Here is a 22759-nt window from a genome sequence, read left to right as displayed (position 1 = left end):
AGAAAGACAGAAAATATGAAGAAAGAAAAGAAATTAAAGAAATATTAATTAAATGAATGCAGCTTTTAGGTTTATGACCATCACTGTTATGGAGGATTTAAAATTCGAATGAATCCGAGAGATAAAGCACAATTAGACGTTTTTATATGTATTTCCTTTCATTTGTGATGTCTTAATTAAATAAAAAACATATTTTAAAAGGAAAATGAGTTCACATTGTGTCTTTAATAGTTGTCAAATTAGAACAAAGAATACAAATTAAGAAATACATAACAATTTTTTGCATCTCACTTTATTTATTTGATTTATTTTAGTTGTTAGACATTTTAAAATCTTTTTTGCACATTCTTAAGTCATATAGTCTACAGACTAACACTACCATCTTATTATTTATTATTTTACCAATTATTGCATAAAATCTGAAACAAAAAAATGAAAATTTGTAAGTGCAATTCTGATTTAGTGGGTCTGTAACTTCTTAATAAGTTGTTGTAGTCGTAAGTTGTCAGGAAATATAATTTGGCACTAATTATACAGATAGTGTAGTCTACACTTCCAAATAATTAGTTCCAATTAAATAATCAGGCAGTAAAATATTAGAGTCTTCTAGTCAGGACAGAGCAGGTCTAACATGCAAAAACAATTACAATTTGTCTACAGGCAAGCTTATAATTTGTAAGAACATAGTTTCCAATAACAAATAAATTATAATTGAATATTTTCTTTGGTTTAAATGGAGCAATTCTTTCAAATAAGCTTCAATGGAAACCAAGAACTGTTTTTAAACTCAACACAACAAAGTAAATCAGAGTTTCTCACAGTTTCGTCTGTAATTACTATGTATGTAATTACTACTGTAGGTATTTCCAGGAAGCGTTCAAGAAAAATTGAAATTATAAGGAAATAAAAGACCCATAAAATAAAGCATTATCTGAATATATTGTGCAAAAAGGCTTAACTGTATTCTTCTTGGTGATTAGAAGTAATTCCAGTTTTTCAGTCTGTGCACTTACCATCACATACCAGCAGATGGAAGCCTTGTATAATAAAGCTGATGATATGTCTGGGACATACAGAGGTCTATATCAAATTAATAGATTTACAAATGTTTTTTTAAGTTTTCTAACAGCTCTGTAACAAGAGGAACTCTTATGACTCTATATGTAATACAGATCACCATATTATGTTATATTATACTACTATTTATAACCTTTATATGAGCTAAAAAGGACATGTGAATAGTCTAAACTGTTTATAAATTAATTTAGCTTATAATTATCCTACTAGTATATAAAACTATTTTTCAGTGTACTAAACCTTTACTAGAAGCTATATTGTTCTATATTTTATGCATAGTACATGTATCTTATTAAACTCATTAAACGTGTTAATTGAAAATTGGAAAAATGTCAACTGGACATTGATTTTAAAAAGAACAAGCGTGCTAAATCTGTATGTTTTAAAGACAAGACAAACATTCACTCCCACTCCGTTATCACTTTCTTTATTTTCCCCCAAAACTCAAGAGCCGTAACAAAAATACAAGCATTTTTCAATATGATCTCAGTCATTTACAATATTCATATAGATGTACAAGTGAGAGCCGGTGAGCAAAAGTGCTTTAAAAATCATCTTTGAATAATATTCATTTCATCAATAGAAAAAAAAAAAAAAAAACACCAAAAAGGAAAGAAACTGCAACAACAAAATGAGATTTTCATCTACAGGTCTGAAGGTAAATATGATGAAAAGGAGTAAATCAGTGCAGAGTCTACTTCAGCTAAACAAGTGATTCATTAGCAGACCTGGCAGAGAGGGAGAGGCTGAACATTTTCATTACTTGCAGAGAGGAAACCTTGTAACAGCGACCTTTTTAACAGATATATCACAACTTGTGTCGAAGGGTTTCACAGGCCGTGATGTGTTGGAACATTTTTCATGACCCTGAGGCCCAGAGGCAGCGGCCGAGTGTGTAACAAATCACTGCTGCAATGTGGAAACTGTAAATCCACTTCATTAAGATGTAGGGACCGTGAAGGTTTACACAGCTCTGGAGGAAACACATCCCAAACATCCAAAAACACACAAGAAGGTCTTTTGAATGCTGTGTAATTGTGAAAACAGACATTTGTTCCTGAAAAGCTGAATACCTTCACATTTAACAGACAGAAAAAACGCATCCTGCTTGGTTTTAACACTTTATGCTAATTTCCTGGTAATTTGCAGGTATGCAACTGTTCATTTTGCAGAATGTTTTGGTGCAATTTGTACAAATTATAAGAAAGATGGAGAGAAAAAGTTGGTTAATTTGCAGATTCATATGTTAATTACTTAATTTGCAAAAACTAATGTTAAAAAGCACTTTTTAGTATGTAGTTTTGTGTATTACGCGATATATTTGCATATTAAAAATGCTATAATGAGTAAGCATCTATGAAAATTTCGATAACATTTTGTTTTTATGGATCATTTAGTTTCCTTCTAACTTCCAGGACATTTTGTCAACAAAAAAGTGCCTTCTGGGTTATGTAATTTGGTAGTTTGGGAGAAATGCACTTGTTTTTAAGAAATACACAAATACACTTATGTGCAGTTTGACACATGAAACTACACAATGAAGACTGAGTATTTTCAGGTCAGTTAAAGAAGTGTCATGACTCTACATATGAACCAAATATAATGAATCAGCACTTGCCGACTAAACCTTAACTTATAACTTGTAACAAATTGCACCATTTTCACTGTAAAATGTTTGGTTTTGGTTTGTTTGGTCTATAAAATACTGAAAAAATGTCCATCACAAGAGTCCAACAGTCCCATATGACATCTTCAAATTGTTTCAAAACCCAAAGATATTCAATTTACTATCATATAAGATAGAAAAAAAAGCAGATAATCTTCAAAGCTGAGAGCCTGGAACCAGTGAAATTTTTGGTATTTTTGCTTGAAACATTACTTAATCAACTATCAACACTTTTGGTGATGAATTTTTCTGTCGAGCATCTAGTCCGAACGTCCTTGAATGCACCAGGGAGGAGCTTTCAGAACAGTCTGTCCTTGTAATTGCATTACCATATGATTACAAATATTACTTTGACAAACATAATGGCTTTGACAGAGTAACGGGATGAACTGAAAGCAATGGATGCATGAAAGATGGTCCAAAAACTTATGACGCACTAAACAGGTTCAGGTGATTTGTAGTTTCAAGCTAAAACATGCAAAAACCAACCTTAAACCATTTGGTTTTCGGAGCAGATTAAGCAAAGAAATATTCTGCATGGATCTAAGTTTTCGTCATTAGAAACCAAATAGTTGTGAGCCGAGGCATATTTTGGTTCAAAAGGTTTCTGCCGAGGGGTTAATCTGCAATATTGGGGTCAAGGAAAAAGAGGAAATGAAAGCCCTCAGACAATTCAAACATCTCCACCAGGCAACTTCTCAGGGGAGGAGAGGAGAGTGGGTGGGGGTGGTGGGATGGTGGGTGTGTTTGGGGGGGTGGGGGGGTGTCCCTCTGGTTCACACAGCAAAAATAACATTCACTCAGCTGGGATTAAGGCCGGACCGCAAAACAACACATACACGCAAAAAAAAAACGGGCGGGAGGGGGTGGGGGGGGGGCTTTAAAGCAGTGTTGACCAGATGGAAACAAACACAAGACTGTTCGATCTGAAGATAGTGGAATGTTATTTTGACCCACTTAGACGATGAGACAGAGGAAGAGAAGAATCAGCGTGTCTGTCTGTTGGGTTTAGGAGTGATGAGAAGCATCTTTATTCATTTATTTTGCAGGAAAACAACAACAAAAAAAACAGTAAAGTGGCTGTTTTGAGTAAAATATCAGGCAAAATCCTTTAAAGAAAAAAGGATTTTCATCAAATTACTCCGTTGGGTTTTTATTAATCGCTGCTTCTCGCGTTTCATTAGAAGAAAGAAAGAAAGAAAGCTGGTGCTCATTGACTGTAACTGAGACCCTAATCAACATCAAAAAAAAAAAGTTGAGGAGTGTGTGTGTGTAAGCTGACCTGTCTATATCTAAATAAATTAACGAGGCCCAGCGTGTGTTTTTTCCACCCTCGGTGGTCTTCATGTTGACAGATTACCTGCTGATCATAGATGTATCCTCACACACACACACAACCACACATACACATAAACACACACTTGCATTTTTAGACGTGTGTAGTCTCTCATTCACTCTCACTCAGACTCTTTTTCACTATCTCTTTTCACACACACACACCTCAACAACCTCGATGCCCCTGTGAAGTGTGTGTGTAACTGAACAAGTGCTCGTTTCATGGCTGCTACTCTCGTTTCCCTGCTGTAATACCATCCGCGTGCTCCTATGTGTGTGTGTGTGTGTGTGTGTGTGTGTGTGTGCGTTTGTAAGAATGTGAATGCACATGCAGGTGTGTTGTTGCAACCTCTTGTACATATACAGGTATGTGTGTGTGTGTGTGTGGTCCAGTAAACCCACAATAACCCACACTGGGTTGAGGTGAAAGGCCTTTGTTCCTGCTGCACAGTTTGTCTCTTCTTACCACAACAGATATAGGTCAGAGCCCCCCATCCTTACTGTATCCAGAACACAGCACAGTAAAGCTCCTGTAGGTGGGTTGGGTGTCAATTTTACCCCCCCTGGGATTTTTTCAACCACCAAAGTCTGCAGCAGTAAGAAACAACACCTGTTAGATAGATGGTATAAACTAAAAACAGATACTATTCCAATTAACGATGCCAAAGTCTGATGTCATTTGTGGCAACCACATCTGGTACCATCATGGAGATCCAGTGGAGGGTGAGTATGCAAGTAAGGCATTTAAAATAAAGCAGCAACTGTCAGGCAACCAAAAAGATTGGTCTGATAATGTAGTTATCAGTTGTCTGTAGTTGCTGTTGCTACTCTGTGAATGATTAAATGTCTTTAGCCTAAAATGATTCAGCTTGAAAGAATTTTTTTTGAGTTATTAGCTTTCTTTCCATGAAAAGATTTTACCATTGTCACATCTGTGTATTAATTACAGAGTTGAAACCTGGAGGATATTAGCTTAGGCTTACAAAATGACTAAGACAGCTAGCCGTTTTCTGTCCAAAGTTCAAAAATATGCCTAGCAACACCTCCAAAGATCAAAAATGAACATGTATCTTGTTTGTTTAATGCGTACACAAACAAAAATGTTTTAAAAAGAGACATTGTTTAACTATTTTTGAACTTTGGGCACAGTCAGGTTAGCAGTTTACCCTGCTTCCAGTTTTAGCTAAGCTAATCGCTACATGGATTGAACTCTGTAGGCTACTAAACACACCGTCATGAGAGTGGTATCAATCATCTTATCAAACTCAAGAAAGCAAATGAGATGTATTTCAGTTTTAGGAGATTGCTCATTATCTATTTCAAATATGTGACACAAAATATATGAAAACATTAATTTTACTTGTGCCTTTTTGTAAGGGGTTTCATCTTGCTACCAATATGTAGCCAAAGCTAGCTTCTACAATGGCCAAAATCATAGCAGATGGTGATTATTAGCTAGCTAGAAAGAGGGCACTGTCAAAACAAATCCACAGTCTCTTCTGATTGTGGTGTGCTGAGTGAAGTTGAACAAATTAAAGTTGTTCCACGAACCCAAGAGCATGAGGACCTCTAGTATGGCTGTCATAGTAGCTAGCATTTTCTAGCTGTTATCGTCTCTGCCTTCAAGAGTCAGTAAAGCAGTAAGAATGAACTGAAGCTGGTAGTTAATGATGCTAACTTGTTAGTGGTAATGTCAATGAGTTGATCATGTCTGTGGGGTTTAACGTCCAACTGCTTTGGTCCGATTTGAACTGCTGGACTGAACCGCCATCTTGACACACTGAAAACTAACCACAGTGTGTGTTCAGGTCAAAGGTTGCCCTGCAAGGTGTGCAAACAGTATCTTACAAACCTTACAATGACAAAAGAGACAAAGCCACCTTATCAGTAACATGGAAGTGTGGTGATAATAAGGTCTGTCGGGGATGAAAGAACTGTGTTTTGACACAAACATCAAGGTGGCAGAACAGGAAAAACAAAAAAGCAGATGGCGTGTGAGTTTATCTGCTCTTCCCATTCAGTTTATGTCCACAAGTGTTAACAAAACCTTGTATTCTAGCTAAAGATTGTTCAGTCTGTGCTGATCCAAGATCACAGACACCTGTTTGACTTCATCACCCAGGTCAGTCTTTCTTACGCTGTAGGTCAGAAAACAAAACACGTTGTTAGCCTACTGTACATGTAGTGGCGACTCACATGACCAAAAGGTCTCGATCGCTTTAATGAGGCTTTGCTCCAGAGCAAGACACAATTTACTCCATTCAGGTCTAAAAGGCTCCAAAAGATTCCACATCCCTTGATCTAATTCATTATGTTCAGAAAAGTAGAACCGATTATAGAAGCGCTCCTTGTCCGAGAGTCCTGATGGATATCAGCCACTGTCTTAAATAACATGTTCTATGAATACGACTGGGTGAACTAAATTCAAACAGAAAAAGAAAGAAAGAGAAGTACATTGAGATAACCAGTTCTCAGACAATCAGTTTCTTTGTGAAGCCAAGAGACAGGAGTCTCTTTCCCGTGAGACCAGTCTAATATTGTCCATTAAGAAAACAGGAAACGTAGTGTTTGTCATTCGCAAATCTCCAATAAAGGCAAGTATCCCGTTTTCATTTTCCTTAAGCGCTCAGTTGATCGAGAGAGGATGGCACGGAGGACAGAGAAGTCCAACAGGTGTGTCTTTGTCATCTTTGCTTCCAAGAGGTCTTTGTCGACCCTTCGTATGTCAATGAACTTGTTTTCATTCGTGATGGAAGGAAGAGGAGACCGTCCAACAGCAATGACTCCTTGTTTCTGTTTTCATACTCATGCTTCTGTTTTTCCTCTTTAAATGAAAAGGAAAAAATAAAAATCAATGCAGAAGGAGGCAAAAACAAAAGCACAGATTGAATTAAATGAAAAACAAAAGATGTCACGCTCTCTCTTTCCGCAAGAGTACAACTCCATTATAAAAAGAAAAAAAAAACAAAAGCAAGCTTTTTCTTTGATGAGTCTCTGCCCGTACAGAGTATGAAAGCCAAAGAGAAACAAGAGTACACCTCTAATATCTCTGTCTCTCGATCACTCAGTGTCTCGTCCGTTTCCTCGTCTTATCAACCAAGAAAGGTAGGGAAAGAGAAAAACAAAACAGGGGAGAGAAAGTTTTCTCTCTCTTTGTCAATCGATTCCGCTGCGTTTGGGTATCTTTTATCTTCTTGTAGGTCAGCAACCGGCCGGCACATCCGACATGAAGTCAAACTCATTTTGACCCAGCCAGAGTTCAGGCAGCTCGTTGGCTCGGTCCAAACCCAGCTCCACCACCAGAGACATGAGAACCTCCTCGTCTACGGGGTCGAAGTCGATAATTCCACTTGCGCCAGAGCCCTGGTTCCCCATGCTGATGCCGACACCCATTCCGCCTCCTCCGAGACCTCCAGAGGGCCCCAGGATCTGGTTTCCGGCGCCCAGAGGTGAGGTACCGAAGCCCCTTTGAGCAGCTCCAGGCGTCGGGTGTCCAGCAGAAGCGCTGGCGAGGTTCTGGTAGTGCGAGTTGAGCTTCTGAAGCTGCATGCTGGCGATCAGATGCGGCCCCGTCTGGAGGCAGAAAGGTTGAGGTTTGGAGAGCGGCGCCGACGTCAGGGACGACCCAGGCGAGGAGGTGGCACCGGAGGACGGAGAGAAAGGTACGACGGAGGTCTTGGAAGAAGGGTAGTGGAGCAGGGAGGTGAGAGGAGAGGAAGAAGAGGAGAGGTCCTTCATCGCAGCGTGGGCGTTGCCAGGGAACAGCAGTGAGGTCATCACCAGGAAAACCCAGAGCCTACGGGAGGAGGAGGAGGAGGAAAAACCAGGGAGAGACGGGAGATGTTATGCAATGTCATCAAACTGGGACATAAGGAGGAAGAGATAAGCTGAACAGATGCCTGCTTTAATGGCCGGTGACATCATTGAGGCTAGATGTCATTAAAGATAAGACGTTATTGTAAGCGATACCTCTAAAGAATGTGAAATTGTTCGATGTAAACCAACAGCTGCTGAATCCAAACCTGCAGAGTATCATGAAAACAACAAAAATAGAAATTTTATGTTCTTATAACGTCAAGGTCAGTATCAGGATACTGTTTTTATCGTGTTGTGGGATCCCCTCAGCTGTAAAGATTAGTTGTTTAATCGATTAGTGGATCATCAGAAAAATAGAAGGCAATTATTTTGATAATTTATTAATCATTTTAGTCTTTTTTTAAGCAAATATACCAAAGAATGTGCTGCTTTTAGCTTCTCAAATGTTTTTCTTTGTCATACATGACAGTAAACTGAATATCTTTGGGTTTTAGACTGTTGTTCAGACAAAATAACCTTTGACTCTGGGAAATTATAAACAGGCATTTTCACAACTTTCCATCATTTTATAGACAAAACTATTCAATTAATAGAGAAAACAATCAACAGATTAATCGATAATGAAAGTAATAGTTAGTTGCAGCCCTACCTCATACCTCTAGGTATTCTATCCTTTACCCGTCTTGATGTATTTGGCTAATTGATATGGATCTTGTGCACCTATTCTCATGCCATGTTCATGTCATGTTGTTCAAATTGTAATAACGAGCAGCAGCTACGATACCTCCCACTTGGCAGAAACACTTCCAGAAGTGTCGACAAAACGGGTGCCAAAACTGTTCAAGGTAATTAAACCTGATATTAAACACAATCAGACACTTAAAATTGAAAATAGACTGAAATGGTTTAGACAGTCCGTCCACACCTGCTTTAATTTAGCCAGAAACACGACTAATTTAGGCTACATTTCCCATTCGTACGGAAATCCTGTCTTTCCCATCAATCCCATATGACATGAACACGGCGTCAGTGATTGAAATGTGAATACTGTATATTGCTAGTGATCCATTTTATGTTCTACCAGATGAATATTAAGCCTTTGTATTGTACTTTTGGCTGTCCAGTTAAACCCGTGTATCTATGTAAGAACAAAAACTAGCACATATTCCTTTACAGGTTGGGAAAAGAATCTGTTTCTTAAGTTGATAAACTTAGAAAACACTGTTGGGTTATCAGGAAAAATGTGTTGTCACAAAGTTTTTCTTAGCTTGTTTTCACAGGAAAGCCCATTTCCATTTTGGAAATACACATATTCACTTTTTTTGCTGACTGTTAGATGAGAAGATTGCTACCACTCTTATGTTTGTCTGTTCAATATGAAGCTACATCTGGCAGCAGATTAGCTTAGCTCAGCATAAAGAGTTGAATCACTTGCTCTGCCTTTTTTTATCTGTAAAGTACCCACCTCTGAATGTTTTCTTGGCAGCTCACATGCAAAACAGAAGCTGCTCACAGTGTGTATGACTTTATTAACACCTCTATTTGACATTTCAAGCTGTTCAATTTTTTCCTCTTTCAGTGCAGCTGTTGAGTTTGAGTTGTTGAGCAGCTCCAGCTACACATATCACATGCAGGTGTGAATCAATCGATCAATCAACTTGTCTTTTTGTGTGTGTTTCTACTCTTCTGCTACTTGTGTAAATGCAATATGTCGTTATGGCAACAGCATTGATTCAGGAGATCCAGGGAGTAACCAGGTATCACATTATGATAGCAGAGTTACTGAAGCATGATATTTGCTTAATATTTCTGTTGTTTGGTAGCAGGGACTGTCCTTCTGGTCTGCATTTGGTTGCTGGGTTGCATCAAATTGTGCAGATTTTTCCATAGTAACGAGTACGACCACCAAAATGGCACCAAGCTCATTGTCAGGTAGAATAAAAGGGCACATTTTCATAACATGATATAAATGCATGTTAATAATTACATGAAAGGAATAGTTTGATGTTTGAGAAATATGCTTATTCACTTTCTTGCTGAGAGTTAGATGAGAGGACGCCATTTTCACATCTGTCTGTTAAATGTGAGGCTACAACCAGGTGATGGTTAGCTTAACTTAAAGACTGGAAACATGAGGAAACAGATACCCTGTCTCTGTCCAGTCCAAAGTTTTTTTTTTTAAAAAAATCCACCTACCAGCATCCTTTCAGCTCATTATGTACAAAAACGACAAAGTTTGGTTTCAAGAGGGTTGGTTGGGGGCAGTGACTTCCTGAATACTTGTTGTCATTGTGTGGTTGTCGGGCAACCCACACCATAACCAGAAACGCCCTTTATAGAAGTGCTGTGTTGATGGATAAACTGTTAAATACTTACAGCACATTACTCCTCAAAAAACTACAAATTGCAATTTTTAAATACTATATTTGAGCACATATTCAACAAACAAGATAAAAATGTGCTAACAGTGAAGTTTAGAGGTGATGGGAGGCAGATTTTGTTAGCTTGTAAGGTTAGCTTAGCCTTGTTCCAGACCTCTGAATTGGCAGCCACAACTCTGATTTGTTTGGCAATTCAAAGAGGTCTGGTGTTATGTTTATTGGATGTTTTTTCCGTCAGGATCAAGAATGGGGCTGTCATTTTCCTACAGAGCTAGCTTAATTGCTACCCAACTAACTACATTTATGTAAAATAGCAACAGAAAAATGGCCACAACTGAACAAGCGAGGATTAGATTGGGGTAGATATACAGGCTGTTTTAAGTCGATTTGTATAAATAGCAACTCGTTAATTGTTGGACTTGGAAAACGTTAAGTTAACTGCTCTACTGCTCCTAGCAAGCGCTGCCAGTTTCTGTGCTAACTGAAAATTACGTCAACGTAGCAACAGATAGGTTGAGGCAAAACAAAACAGTAAAAGAGAGGCTGAATGATTGAAGTGAAACAAAATGGTAATTCAGTCAGCTAGCTGTTTCCCCCTGCTGCCAGTCTTAATGCTAAGCTAAGCTAATCTCACGACCCCAGCTCTGTATTTAATTCACAAATATGGTATCAATATCAATGTTCTTAACTCTCAGAAAGAAAGCAAATAAACTACTAATCTACTTCTTAACTTTCTAATTGAGAGAAAGTTTTGGTACCTTTGATATAAAAGATGAAGATACTGGTGGCTTTGTTACCTTTGCTGTTGAGTAAATGCCTCACATGCATGAAAAAATAGATTACTAGTGGCCTTTGTGGGACATTTGAACACAGAAAAAACGGATGACAAATAACTTAAGTGGTCATTTAATAGCATATCCTGACAAACACGAGGCCGCGCTTCAGACCACAACAACAAAGGCGTTGTTGACTTAAGGGCGGCTTTACTCATGTTCTTATGACCCAGTAAATCACTGCAGTCAGATCTGTCTGGGAAACGTACGACGAGCCGACCCTGGTGCCTGGACGGCCGCATGACTTGTCGTGTTTTGAGACTGTGTGTGTGTGTGTGTGTGTGTGTATTCGCTTGATGTCTGCTTTTCCTCTTGACCTATTGAGCAGCAAATTAACCATGAAAAGGCCGCAGGGAGATGGCCTGTGGGTACCAACGGGGTTAGTGAATGTTTATAGGTCTATATGTGTGTGTGTGTGTGTGTGTGTGTGTGTAGACTTCACAATACAACAGAGTCTTTGAGGATCTCAAAGAGTGATTGGGTCAAATGGCAGGATAAATACATATGGGCCCTGAGAACAGAGCATATGTCTTAGTCGGTGTGTGTGTGTTAGCGTGACAGCAAGAAAATGTCATTGAGATGTGTGTGTGAGGAGGTAAAAAGGGCAAGTTTAGTGTGTGTGCGCGATTGAAACCCTCTTGCGAAAAGACTCCTAAAGGCTCATGTTAAAGTCCCCGAGCTGGTTTATATTACACACAGTTCAAACGGCATGTGTGCAGAAACACACTCACACACACACACACACACATCATGCGGCCATCCTTTGAGTAAGTTAATCGCTTAATAATATGTACCGATCCTCTGCCCCTTCCCTCTTTCTCTCACACGCAGCCCCCTCCTCCCAGCGCTGGCTCTTATTTAGCGAGAACATAATTGCTACAGGCAGGCATGCAGCTGCACTCGACTGATAGAGTTAACACACACACACAAAGATACCAAACAGCTGTCAATGGCAGGTCTGTGTGTGTGTTCATTATTCATCGACTGATTACTGTCAGGGCCAGGCTGCACATGGTGTCTCTGCTCAACAGCTTTCCAGCACATTGAGTCCAAAAGACACAAACAAAATATAAAAAACACACACAGTCCTAGATGCATGCATTCCTCTCTCAAGCAGAGAAATCAGAAACACTACATATAAACATTTTAAAAAGCACATTAGGAAACATTTTAGAGTGAGAATCAGTTTAAATCACAGAAAAAAAGGCTGAAATTCACAAGTGTCCCTTCCCTAATAATTCAGATGCATCCAATTTGCCCAAATTAAACTCTTGTGATGGGTAAAAACACTTTCCCACCCATTAGAAGTGGCAAATTTAAACTTAAAGAGGACATAAAATGCACATTTCCATTTCTTTATTTATATTCGGGGGCTCTACTTGAAAATCTTTGTATGATTTACAGTTAAACTCATTATTTATCTTATAGTGGCTCTTTATGCAGCCCCTCAGTTCAGCCTCTGTCTGAAACAGGCTGTTTTTAGCAGGGATGTATAATAAGAGCTGGATAGGGCAGCGCTGCTCAGCCTTGCAGCCAGTTTTTCCCAGTGGCCACTTGCGGTATTGCAGTGAAAAATCCCCTGGCGGCCAAAAAAGTATTTTCCCCCATAAAAGAGACATCTGTAAAACTGTTGACAGGACACCTCAAGGTCAATTATGACTCTTTCTACTATGAATTTTTGATCCATGAAGGTTTTATACATGTAAAACTTTCCTCAAGCCGAGAAAAGCGATTTAAAAATATGATGTCATCACAATGTAATGTCTATGAATCGAGCGGGAGCTTGCGGGCGGGGCCAGCAGGGGAAACACTGCTGCGCATATTCAGTGGGCCGCACAACGTGGAAGCAAACCCGGAAGCTAGAAACCTTTTTTGGCGTATCGATGACCAAAGAGCAAAACCACCTATCTGAAAAATGCACTTTTTTTGAGAAAACTTGTTTAAAAAAAGAACTTGTTGTTTTCCTGCAGAATGCTATTTGTTAAGGATACCCAATACATAATACACTGTTTTTGGACTACAATACTATATAGTAATATAATCCAAAAACAGTGTATTATGTATTGGGTAAAAAAAGTGCATTTTTCAGATCGGAGGTTTTGCTCTTCGGCCATTGATGTGTGTCAGCCAAGCAATTCCTCTAGGACCAAATGGGCGCCATTTTTAGTCCAGTATCCAGCTCTTATAATACATCCATGTGTTTTAGCGCCTGTCTCTTTAAGGCCCCCCCCTCCCAATGAGCCCACTCTGTTCTGATTGGCCCGCTTCGGAGGCTACAAACAGTAATAGTCGGATTTCACTTTCTCTTTTTCCTCATTCTTTACTCAAAATATAAACTTGTCAAACATATGTTTGAGCCTGAATTCGATCCGCAAAAAGCGAGTAGATAACACGAACAACCCATCAGACAACCTTTTACGAAGCGCTCAGAACTGGTTTAACGTAGACATCCGATATTATAACATGTCCCATTTAAAAGGAATACTCCACTGAAACACTGTCTCCTGCTCTCCCCCTTGTAGTCCTGAAAGGTTGGGTTCACAAAGTACAATGGAAACCCTGAGTCAAAGGAAAATTATGTGTTAAAATGTAACAAAGACACTACTAACTCTCCACTGTTTATTAGAGTTGGGTATCAAGCTTCAGCATTCGGTGCCAACTGAAATGTGTCTGAAGCACTGAGTATTGAAAAGCTGGCATTGCATGTCTGATCAGATTTGTACCCAGTTGTTTACTTCTTGCTTGAACAGATAGTTTCTGTTTTAAATCAACAAAAAAAAAAAAAATTGCCACTTGTAGACTGTTTTAGTTAGGAGATGTTTTTTTCTACAGCTGCTCATATTTACAGAACATATAACATTTGAGAAGTTTAGCTTCTTTTGTTAAATGAGAAACAAAAGTTTAGTAGAAAAACATGTTCATATTTCTCCATGTAAGGCATCAAAAGAAGTACTGTTTTGGATCTTCACAGCTATAAAAAAAAAGGTGTCCAAGTTGTGCATTTAACAATTGTTGAGTGTTTTATGAGTATTAAGACATAATTTCAGTGAAGTCCTCCTTAAAGACTGAAATCCAAACTGTTTCCTAAAGAGCGACTGGTTTCCATTTAGTTTAAATCTATATAGACCTCAGGGTTTAGTGATGCTACATTATGGGTAATTGTAAGTTTAAATTTTTTTCTTAACACTAATCCATTGCTGCCTTTTAGAGTCACCGATGTGAAAAAGTCACAGCAGCGCAGCACCGAAAGGTATCACTGTTTGTTTTCATTTCGTGGTGGTGGAGGTTGTGGTGTTTTTAAGTCTTTTTTAAGAGCATGTGTCATGATTTTCCAGTGGTGCACATGTCATTTTGGTGATTTTAAGTTGACAAAACCACATAAACTTGGGAACATTGCTATATTAAAAAAAAAGACAGCACCTTGGAGTGACATTTTGTATTTCTAAGAAAATCTAAACGATCAAACCAGGTTGTCTACACAAGCTAGCGTCTATAGTTTTATGCAGTGTTTGTCCACTAAATAAAGTGTTCCAGTTGTGAATTTCAGCCTCTAAAATCGAGTAAACTTGACGTTTATAAGAACACAGGAGACGTGAAAATGCCCGGAGGAAGTTGACACATTATGGCTTGTGTTTTTTTTGGGGTGGTGGGTGGGTAGGGGAGAATGAGATTGGCTGAGTCGCTGCAGCTCATAAAAAGCATAAACCTGACGCCTTATACTGCTCGTCTCTGAAACGAGGATGGACAGGAGTCAAAAATACCCAAAGTGTTGGCTCCTCTCCTCCCGGGGAGCTGGAGGGGCGGTGTGTGACGGGAGTTAGGAAGGATGCTGTGTGAAACTGCTGGAGGAGCGCCAATGTTTTTTCCTGTTCACAGCTGACCTGACTCATTGTGTTCTTCCAGCAGTTTTATGAGATTGTGGAATCGGCCCCGGCTTTGTTTCCCTGTAAATGATTTCATTAACAGTCTGGGCTGCTGTCTTGGCTGCATTTATTTTAATTATCAGCAATGAAAGTCTGCTGTCCCTGCCAGATTAGTAGCTCTGACAGAAAACAATATAACAGTCCTTAAACAACCGAGTCTTCGTGTGTATTTCATAGGGATATTGGAAAAACTGTTCACCACATGTTCCCGGAGCCAAAGATGATGTCTTCAAATTGCTTCTTTTGTTCAACAGGAAGCCCAAAACCCAAAGATATTCAATTTATAATGATAGAAACAGAGAAAAGAAGCAAATACTCATGTTTGAGAAGGTGGAACGGTGAATTTTTTGGTGAGTTTTGGTTAAAAAAAACGATTAACTAATCAACTAATCGATAAATTGACTGGTTGTTTCAGCACAGTGAGTCAGAGATTAAGAGATTTATGAAATGCAAGAGCATCAAGATCACTTCAGATGAGCGATGAGATGAAACAACAGTCACCACTCATTCATCATTCATCGTTTATAGCACAAAAATGACAAATATTTGCTGGTTTCGGCTTCTCAGATGTGAAGATTTGCTGCTTTTCTCAGTTTTATGTGATTGTAAACTGAATAGTTTTGGTTTTGGGCTGCTGGTCAAACCAAACAAGACATCTGAAGACGACACATTGGGCTCTGGGGGCTTGTGATGGGTGTTTTTCACTATTTTCTGACAGATTAGTTGCTAATATACCCTAATATACACCTGCAGCTGCTATGGGGGATATAATATTGGAAACTAAACTTGCAATTAAGCCCTCCAGAAGAAGGAACACATTTGATTTGGGACTAATAAAGTCGTCTCACTTGGATAAGTTTAAATGTCTTCTTATCGAGAGATCAGATAATATTGTAGGAACTTCAGTGGAAAACTAAAGCTTAAAACTGAGGTTTGAAGTTCATTTTATGACCATGGAAACAGCTGTTGAGAACACAAGGTCCATTTAGTAGCTGCTCTCGAGTAGAGCTGCAACAGTTAGTCTATTGATCGATTAGTTGCCAACTATTTATGAGCCGTTCTTTAAGAAAAAAGTCCAAATTCTCTGAGTCCAGCTTCTCAAATGTGAATATTTTCTGGTTTCTTTGGTCCTTTATGACAGTAATCTGAAAATCTTGAGGTTGGACTTTTTAAATGGACCAAACAACTATTCAATAAGTCAAGAAAATGACATTGAAATGAAATTAATCATCAGTTTCAACCCTAGTCTGAAGCTTTCGATTGTATCACATAATCTTACTTATTTCAGCTTTGATGCCAACGTGGACATTTAAGGGTTAAAGTGTTTAAATCCTTTTAAATCTTTAATTTAACATCCAAGTTCAATCACAACCACAAAACTCCATCTGCTGAAGAAGATCATGTGATATGACAGAAAGATTCAGAGCAGCTACTAAATGGACCCAAGTGGTTAGATTGTTTTTGGGTGGGGGGGGGGGGGGGGGGGGGGGGGGGAAGTACAATAAGTTCACTATCAACTGACTAGAAACACACAAAAATGGCAACAGTATAGAAATATCAATGAACAGTAAAAACCTGCAAACTCATAATAACTGTAAAAAAAAAATCATTAATATTAGAAGGAATGTTTTTATGATTAATCAATAGGCAGCACACACACACACACACACACACACAATCACACAACAGGGAGGTTTCAATTACACAATTAAAGCGTGACGAGCAAATTGAAACGTCAGTCTGTCTCTGTCCCTTTCACACACACACACACACACACACACACACACGCACGTACGCACACGCACACCATATGCTGCCCCAGCGTGATGCATTCACCACTTGTTTTAATTGCCTCCAACTCCATCGGCAAGACAGTTAATGAGAAGCCTATTTAAGTGAGGGGGGGGAGAAAAAAAAAAACGGACTGATTTGACGCTCGTTCCCTGAGGTTTTGTCAGTTGTATCGTGGAAGAAGTTGCTGTTTTGAAAGGTGGAAAAGACTCCAGTTACTTTGCAAAACTCCAATTAATAGTCTTGTAAAAGTAGCAGAGTTGTAGAGTCACATTTCCATTGATTTAGAGGTAAATAGAAGTAGGAATGACAAAGAATGCACATTGTAAACATGCTTCAAATGAGTAAAAACAGATCATATTTTGTGAATTAAATGATGTTTTATCCATGAAACACCAATTTTCATAGCTTTTGCAATATCTGGCATTCATTTCTACTGTAAAGATAATATCAGGTGTGTGTAAAAAGAAAAAAAAAAGCATCAAAATGTCAATTTCACACAAGGTTTTACAGCAAAACTCCTTCAGCTTGAGGCAGAAAATGCTTGACCTCGTTTAAAAATGTTATGTAAACACTTGAGGAGGAAGACTGAGGCAAAGAGAGGAGAAAAAAAAAAAAAACTTTCACTGGACAGATTCACAGCACGAAACACACACTGACAAAAGTATCCTGTCACAATGTCAAAACACACATCCAAGTGTGCACAACAGAGAATCTGTGGAAATAATGTATTAAAATAATAATAATAATAATGGACCAACCTGTGAGAAAAGCCCGGTGCAGCCTGACAAGAGGAGAAGAAACTCAAATGAAAGTAGATTTAAACAGTCAAGTCCCGAGAGTCCAGAGTGGTGCTGGTGGTGTTGGTGGTGGTGGTGGAAATAAAAACCAGTAAAGTGTTGTTGTTTTTTTTTTTAAAGAATCAGTCCGTAGAAATGTTGACAGAGCGACACACTGACTGACTGACTGGCTGCAGAGACTCTGGAGGGTTTGTCAGCTCCTCAATGAGCTTGTTACTGAATAAAAAGCAGTTTGTGCCTCTCTCTCTCTCTCTCTCTCTCTCTCTCTCTCTCTCCACACACTGACCAGCCTGGTGTGTGTGTGTGTGTGTGTGTATGTGTGTCCGGGCAAGCTGCCATCCAAAAACAAGGAACCGGACTTCCAACAGGATCTGGATTGTTGGATTAGCTTTGTTGACTCAAGCAAACATCAGTGGTTACAGAGCCAAAGAGACTCTCTGACGTGGTAAAACTTAGAAACACGAAACTTCATCCAAGTATGACAGGAATATAATTTATACATAGCTGCTTTATATAATTTAGGAGGTTGTACACTTTGTACCCATCATGTTTTTTATATTCTTAGCCAGGAGTTTTAGAAATACAGAGGTCATAAATCCTAAAAGAAGCCTTTTTTTTGTCTGATTTGGTTAGAAAAATGTCAAACCTGAAGGCTTACAGATGTACTGTTTGATCATTTACACGCACATTTTAACATAAATGTAACAAAAATGAATGTATGCAAGCAAAGAAAGCAGTTTTATATAGTATTACACACAGTTAACTTATTAAAATGTGCAATTTTCTTTCAATTACACCAAATATATTTATAAACTGAAGATGAGGCCTGAATTTCTAAGTTGTCTCTGATCATTTTAAGCTGCCAAATCTCCTAAAACCTCTCTATAACTTCTCCATCCTCAATGGCTACTTGTCGAAAGTTGTAAATTATTGTCATATTGGATCATTCTGCACGACACGATTGCGCAACGCCATTGTTCAGCGCCAATGCAGTAAGTTGCGTTTGAGGTCAGATGTGAAATCTCCTGAGGTGCAGCGTTAGAAGATTTATGAGTAAATGGCTCCTCAGTGCGCTGTGGGATAGAAAGATGGTGAGGGTTTGGCCCGAGATGCAAGAAAAAAGGCTGTAAACTTGCAAATGCAAATGAGGGTGTACTTCACGGGGGGAAAAGAGCCGTAGTCATTGGCCAAAAAAAAATTTTGCCAAAGAAAAAGCAATGTAGAGGAGTTTTGTCTTCACCATCTGTGGAGGATTTTTTCTGGGATTCATTATTTTGTATCAGTCTTGCACTAATTTACTTTGCTGATGCTTACATGCATTAAAACACCCACAGTTGGTCTTTAAGGTCAGACCTGTAATGTATATTTGTGCTTTTTTACGCTTGTTTGACCATGACGGCGTTGTTTTCCTAACAGCATCCAAGTTTTAGCTGCCTAACGATGATACTGTAGCTGTCATATGCAAGCAGGTATCGTATAAAGTAATTATTTTAAATAGTATTGGCACTGAATACTAAAATAAATGCCCTCAATGAACTTAATCTGTGGTTTTGCCAAACTGTCCAGCAGCTCATCACTCTTCTCTACATGGGTTTCAGTGAAAATAAGACTTTCCTGCACATCCTTGATAGACCACACAGGTGTTTCCACTTGTTTTTTAATATTGGTTAATGTAGTCTGGTGACCTCACATACTTTGGAGTGAAGCTCTGCCCAATCTCAACCTGAGCAGCAGTCTAATTAGCCGGAGTAAGTGAAAACACCTGCGTCGGTACACTTGGCCACTAAAACTTGACTCATAATGAGCGTCCGTCCCCCTCCACAACCCCCCCCCTCCCCTCCTCTCCCACCCCCGCCGACCCTCCAGTCCAGCTCCGTATCTGGAAGAATCCGGCCTCCAGAGTTTGGGAGCTGCAGCTCTTCAGGGCAGATGTTGCTCATTCTGAAGGGAACACCATCAGGAATCAAATGGAGCATTTCAGACCACTCTGTCTTTGTCTGTGTCACTCACCCAGAGAGAGCGAGAGAAAAAGAAAGAGAAAGAGAGAGAGAAAGAGAGAGAGAGAGGGAGAGCTCACTGGTCTGTGAATGATTTGCATAATTACATGTTCTGGCTTGTAGAGATGTCTTCATGTGTGCTGAGTGATTGATCATGTCAGGTTGTTTGAAATTTAGCGGGTTTCGTATTGCGTTGATGATTTAGTAGAACAGAAAGTTTATGCAGACAGAAAATCCACTATCGGAAGCAGATTATTCATATCACTGTCTTTTAAAATCTCTGCAGCCAGTTGAAACCCCCGTCATAAAAATGTTGTCTGTTTGTAGTTTTTAGGTTTATTGTCCTTTTATTGGGTGTAACTCTGGTCATATATATAATTTGGTTTGTCTGACACAGATTCAGCAGTGTGGTGGTTGTGCACTAAAAACTACAACAACAACAAACACAAGAAGACAAGAAGTAGCATGAAATATTTGTAAGATGATGTGCATGAAAGTGAAGCATGTCAGAAAAATTTAGTGCTTTTGTACTTTTTACTCATTCGTTTCCAACCTGCATCTCTGTTCCTTTCCCGCTGTAACAAATCAATGTCCCTCCAGGCAATAAATCAAATCACCCTGCTCTTTTGTTATTAAAGCAAATTTAAAAAACACTTTCTACTAAATATCAATCGACAGAGCTTGTCAGTGACTGTTTTCCCTCAGTGGTCACAGGATAGTGCCTGTCAGGCTGTTTAAATGTTTAAAAGTCTGTCATCTGGAGTGGCTCAAACTCAACACCATGTCTGCTGAAAACCAGATTCTCGTCTCCTCTGGGTCGATTTAGCCTAAATTTATTCATAAAGGACAAACAAAGGCTGTTTGGGAAAAGAGAAATCACCAAAAGTGTCGTTGGGGGGGAGGGGGGGGACGGGGGACCTCCATCAATTCATCCAAAAAAAAAAAGACCCTCAGTCCCTCCCTCCCACATCCCGCTAAAAAAGAACAAGTCCCCCTCCGTATTCACCATTCATCTCAATAGTCTGTGGGAGGAGGACGTCATTACGCGCCAACAACATGCATCCACGCGGTCAAGTGCCACGTGCTCAGCCCTTCTTCCGTTAAGCAGATAAAAGGTGGCATCTGTCTTTATTGTGCGAGTAAATCCCCTCCGCCATTGACCGTAGACACTTCACATGTTGATGAGGAGGACGTATAGACGGAGGCCCCCCGTCGCTTTGTTCCCCTCGGGGGTGGGAGACGTTATGCAAATCAAACAAACCGTTTGTGATTTCCATTTTATGCCTAAAAATACACTAGAATACTTTAAAAAGACTAAAGTCTGACACATCTAAAAGACAAGGTGTCATCGATTTGCAAAGACTTGGGGGATCTTTCAGGGTCACTGTTTGCAAGAACTACAACTAGATTTTGAGATTATTTCCCATCCTGCTCCTGGTGGAAATTTACAAGAAGGAAAAACTGTTGAACAATGAATGGAGGAGAAACAGAAGCAGCTTTTGGCCACAGCTGCCCTTATGTGGGCAGTGGTTTGTTCTGTAAAAACCAGCCAAAGAGAAAAAGAGAAAACACCGCAGAATGTGGACACGACTCCGGTTGAGAGAACAGGAACAGAAAGGATGTGCCTCCTCGGAGTCCCCGCCATGTTTACCATCTACCTGGTTGGAGAAAGTGCACCTATTGGTTGTTGGCAATGTTCACGTCATTGAACTTCACTGTTTGCATGAGCCAAGAGTAAAAACTTCAGATGATATTAAACATGTAAAGACATGAAGAAGACTGACTTAAGACAGCTTGCACCAAACAATTGAGATGATGGGAGCGCACCGCAACTCTAGCAAAACCCTCATGATTTTATTCTGATATTAGAAATGCATCTGTGACAGTGAAATCGCTTGAAAGGTCTTAAAAAGTCTTAAAAAGTCTTAAAAGCTTTGGTTCATTTTGGACAATTTGAGCATATAAAAGGTGCTAAGCTGGTCGAAAAGCTGATAAAAGCTTTTAATAACTGGACTTTCCCCAACATTTTCTCAAAGTAGATACAATCTGCAATGTTTTGGAAATTCTTGCAAATGTAAACAGACTTTACAACACCGATGCAAATGTGTATGCAACCGGCGAACTCTTCTAACCAACAGGAACCACAGGAAAACAGAGGAAGAGGAAGGCCAAGCCTTTGGGTTTATCTAAACTAATCAACAGCGAGGGTCAACTGATACTCTATTCAAAGCACAAGCCGAGTCGTGGAGGGGCCCGGGGGCTGATTTGCATAAAAGACGTTGGGAAACTTTTTTTTTTTTTTTTTTTTTTTCCATGGAGCAGTAAAGGTGTGTTCAATACAAACCAGAACAGGAGGAAATCTAGTAAATGATCACAATGGAATCACTTGTTCGGCCAAATTGTGACATTTCTCGGCCTGGAACACTTTGTGGTTAACCTGTTTTGTTTAACGAGCTGACTGGGCATCACTGAAAAAGAATAAAGACCCCTTTTTTTTTTCAAGTGTTACGAAGGAGGTTTAATAAAACTGATGGAGCATCTTAGGATAACAAAAGTCCCGGATAGAACCGTATGACCGACCTTACAACTCATCACTTTCTTGATTGAGCAAAACTAAGCGTTCGATCCAAAACCTTACTCCATAGATTCCAACACTGCCTTCCATTTTCATCATCATCGGAAAAAACAAATCTGCAAGTGTCTAGAGGAAGAAAATGCGTGCCAAAAACAAATTACAGCTCGATACTGGCAGGGAACTTCTGTCTGCACCATAATGTGGAAGATCGTTTTTCCTTTACAGAGTATGTTACATCACACAGCTGGTTTATGTGGGATTTTAAAATGCCAGAAAAACTCCATAATCTTGTCCCTTGGTGATTTGAATTCCATGCTCCAACTGAATGGACAAAGGTTATGTAACACAAACTGTGCTGTATATACAGACTCGGGCCAGTTGTTCCCCAAACCCTTTACATTGTTATTCGATGATAAACTTTAAATCTTTACTTATCTTTACTTATATAGTTTTATAACCATCAGATGGGACAGAAAACAGTGTTGTCAGATAGGACTGACAGAAAGTAGCACAATCAAGGCCTAAAACCTGCTCAGTTGTCATAAAAGTAGCCCAGTTTTTTTTA

At 39.2% G+C, this 22759-nt stretch overlaps 1 protein-coding gene across 1 annotated transcript; it reads right to left on the bottom strand.

Annotated features, from left to right (window-relative positions):
- Nucleotides 1–1490: 1490 nt before the first annotated feature.
- Nucleotides 1491–18415, bottom strand: cited1 (Cbp/p300-interacting transactivator, with Glu/Asp-rich carboxy-terminal domain, 1). The gene is made up of 2 exons (XM_067579670.1): nucleotides 17584–18415; nucleotides 1491–7874 (listed from the first exon to the last, which is right to left on the bottom strand). The coding sequence occupies exon 2, from the start codon at nucleotides 7853–7855 to the stop codon at nucleotides 7280–7282; it is 576 nt and encodes a 191-aa protein (XP_067435771.1). The 5' UTR covers nucleotides 7856–7874; nucleotides 17584–18415; the 3' UTR covers nucleotides 1491–7279.
- Nucleotides 18416–22759: the final 4344 nt, after the last annotated feature.

The sequence above is a fragment of the Thunnus thynnus genome, chromosome 22 (genome assembly GCF_963924715.1).
Source record: "Thunnus thynnus chromosome 22, fThuThy2.1, whole genome shotgun sequence".
NCBI classification, from domain to species: Eukaryota; Metazoa; Chordata; class Actinopteri; order Scombriformes; family Scombridae; genus Thunnus; species Thunnus thynnus.
Note: the sequence above shows the minus strand (reverse complement) of the source record. Positions and strands in the feature narration are given on the sequence as shown.

Excerpts from the sequence above, each read along its gene's own strand:
- cited1 (XM_067579670.1), bottom strand. The coding sequence starts at position 7,855 with ATGACCTCACTGCTGTTCCCTGGCAACGCCCACGCTGCGATGAAGGAC.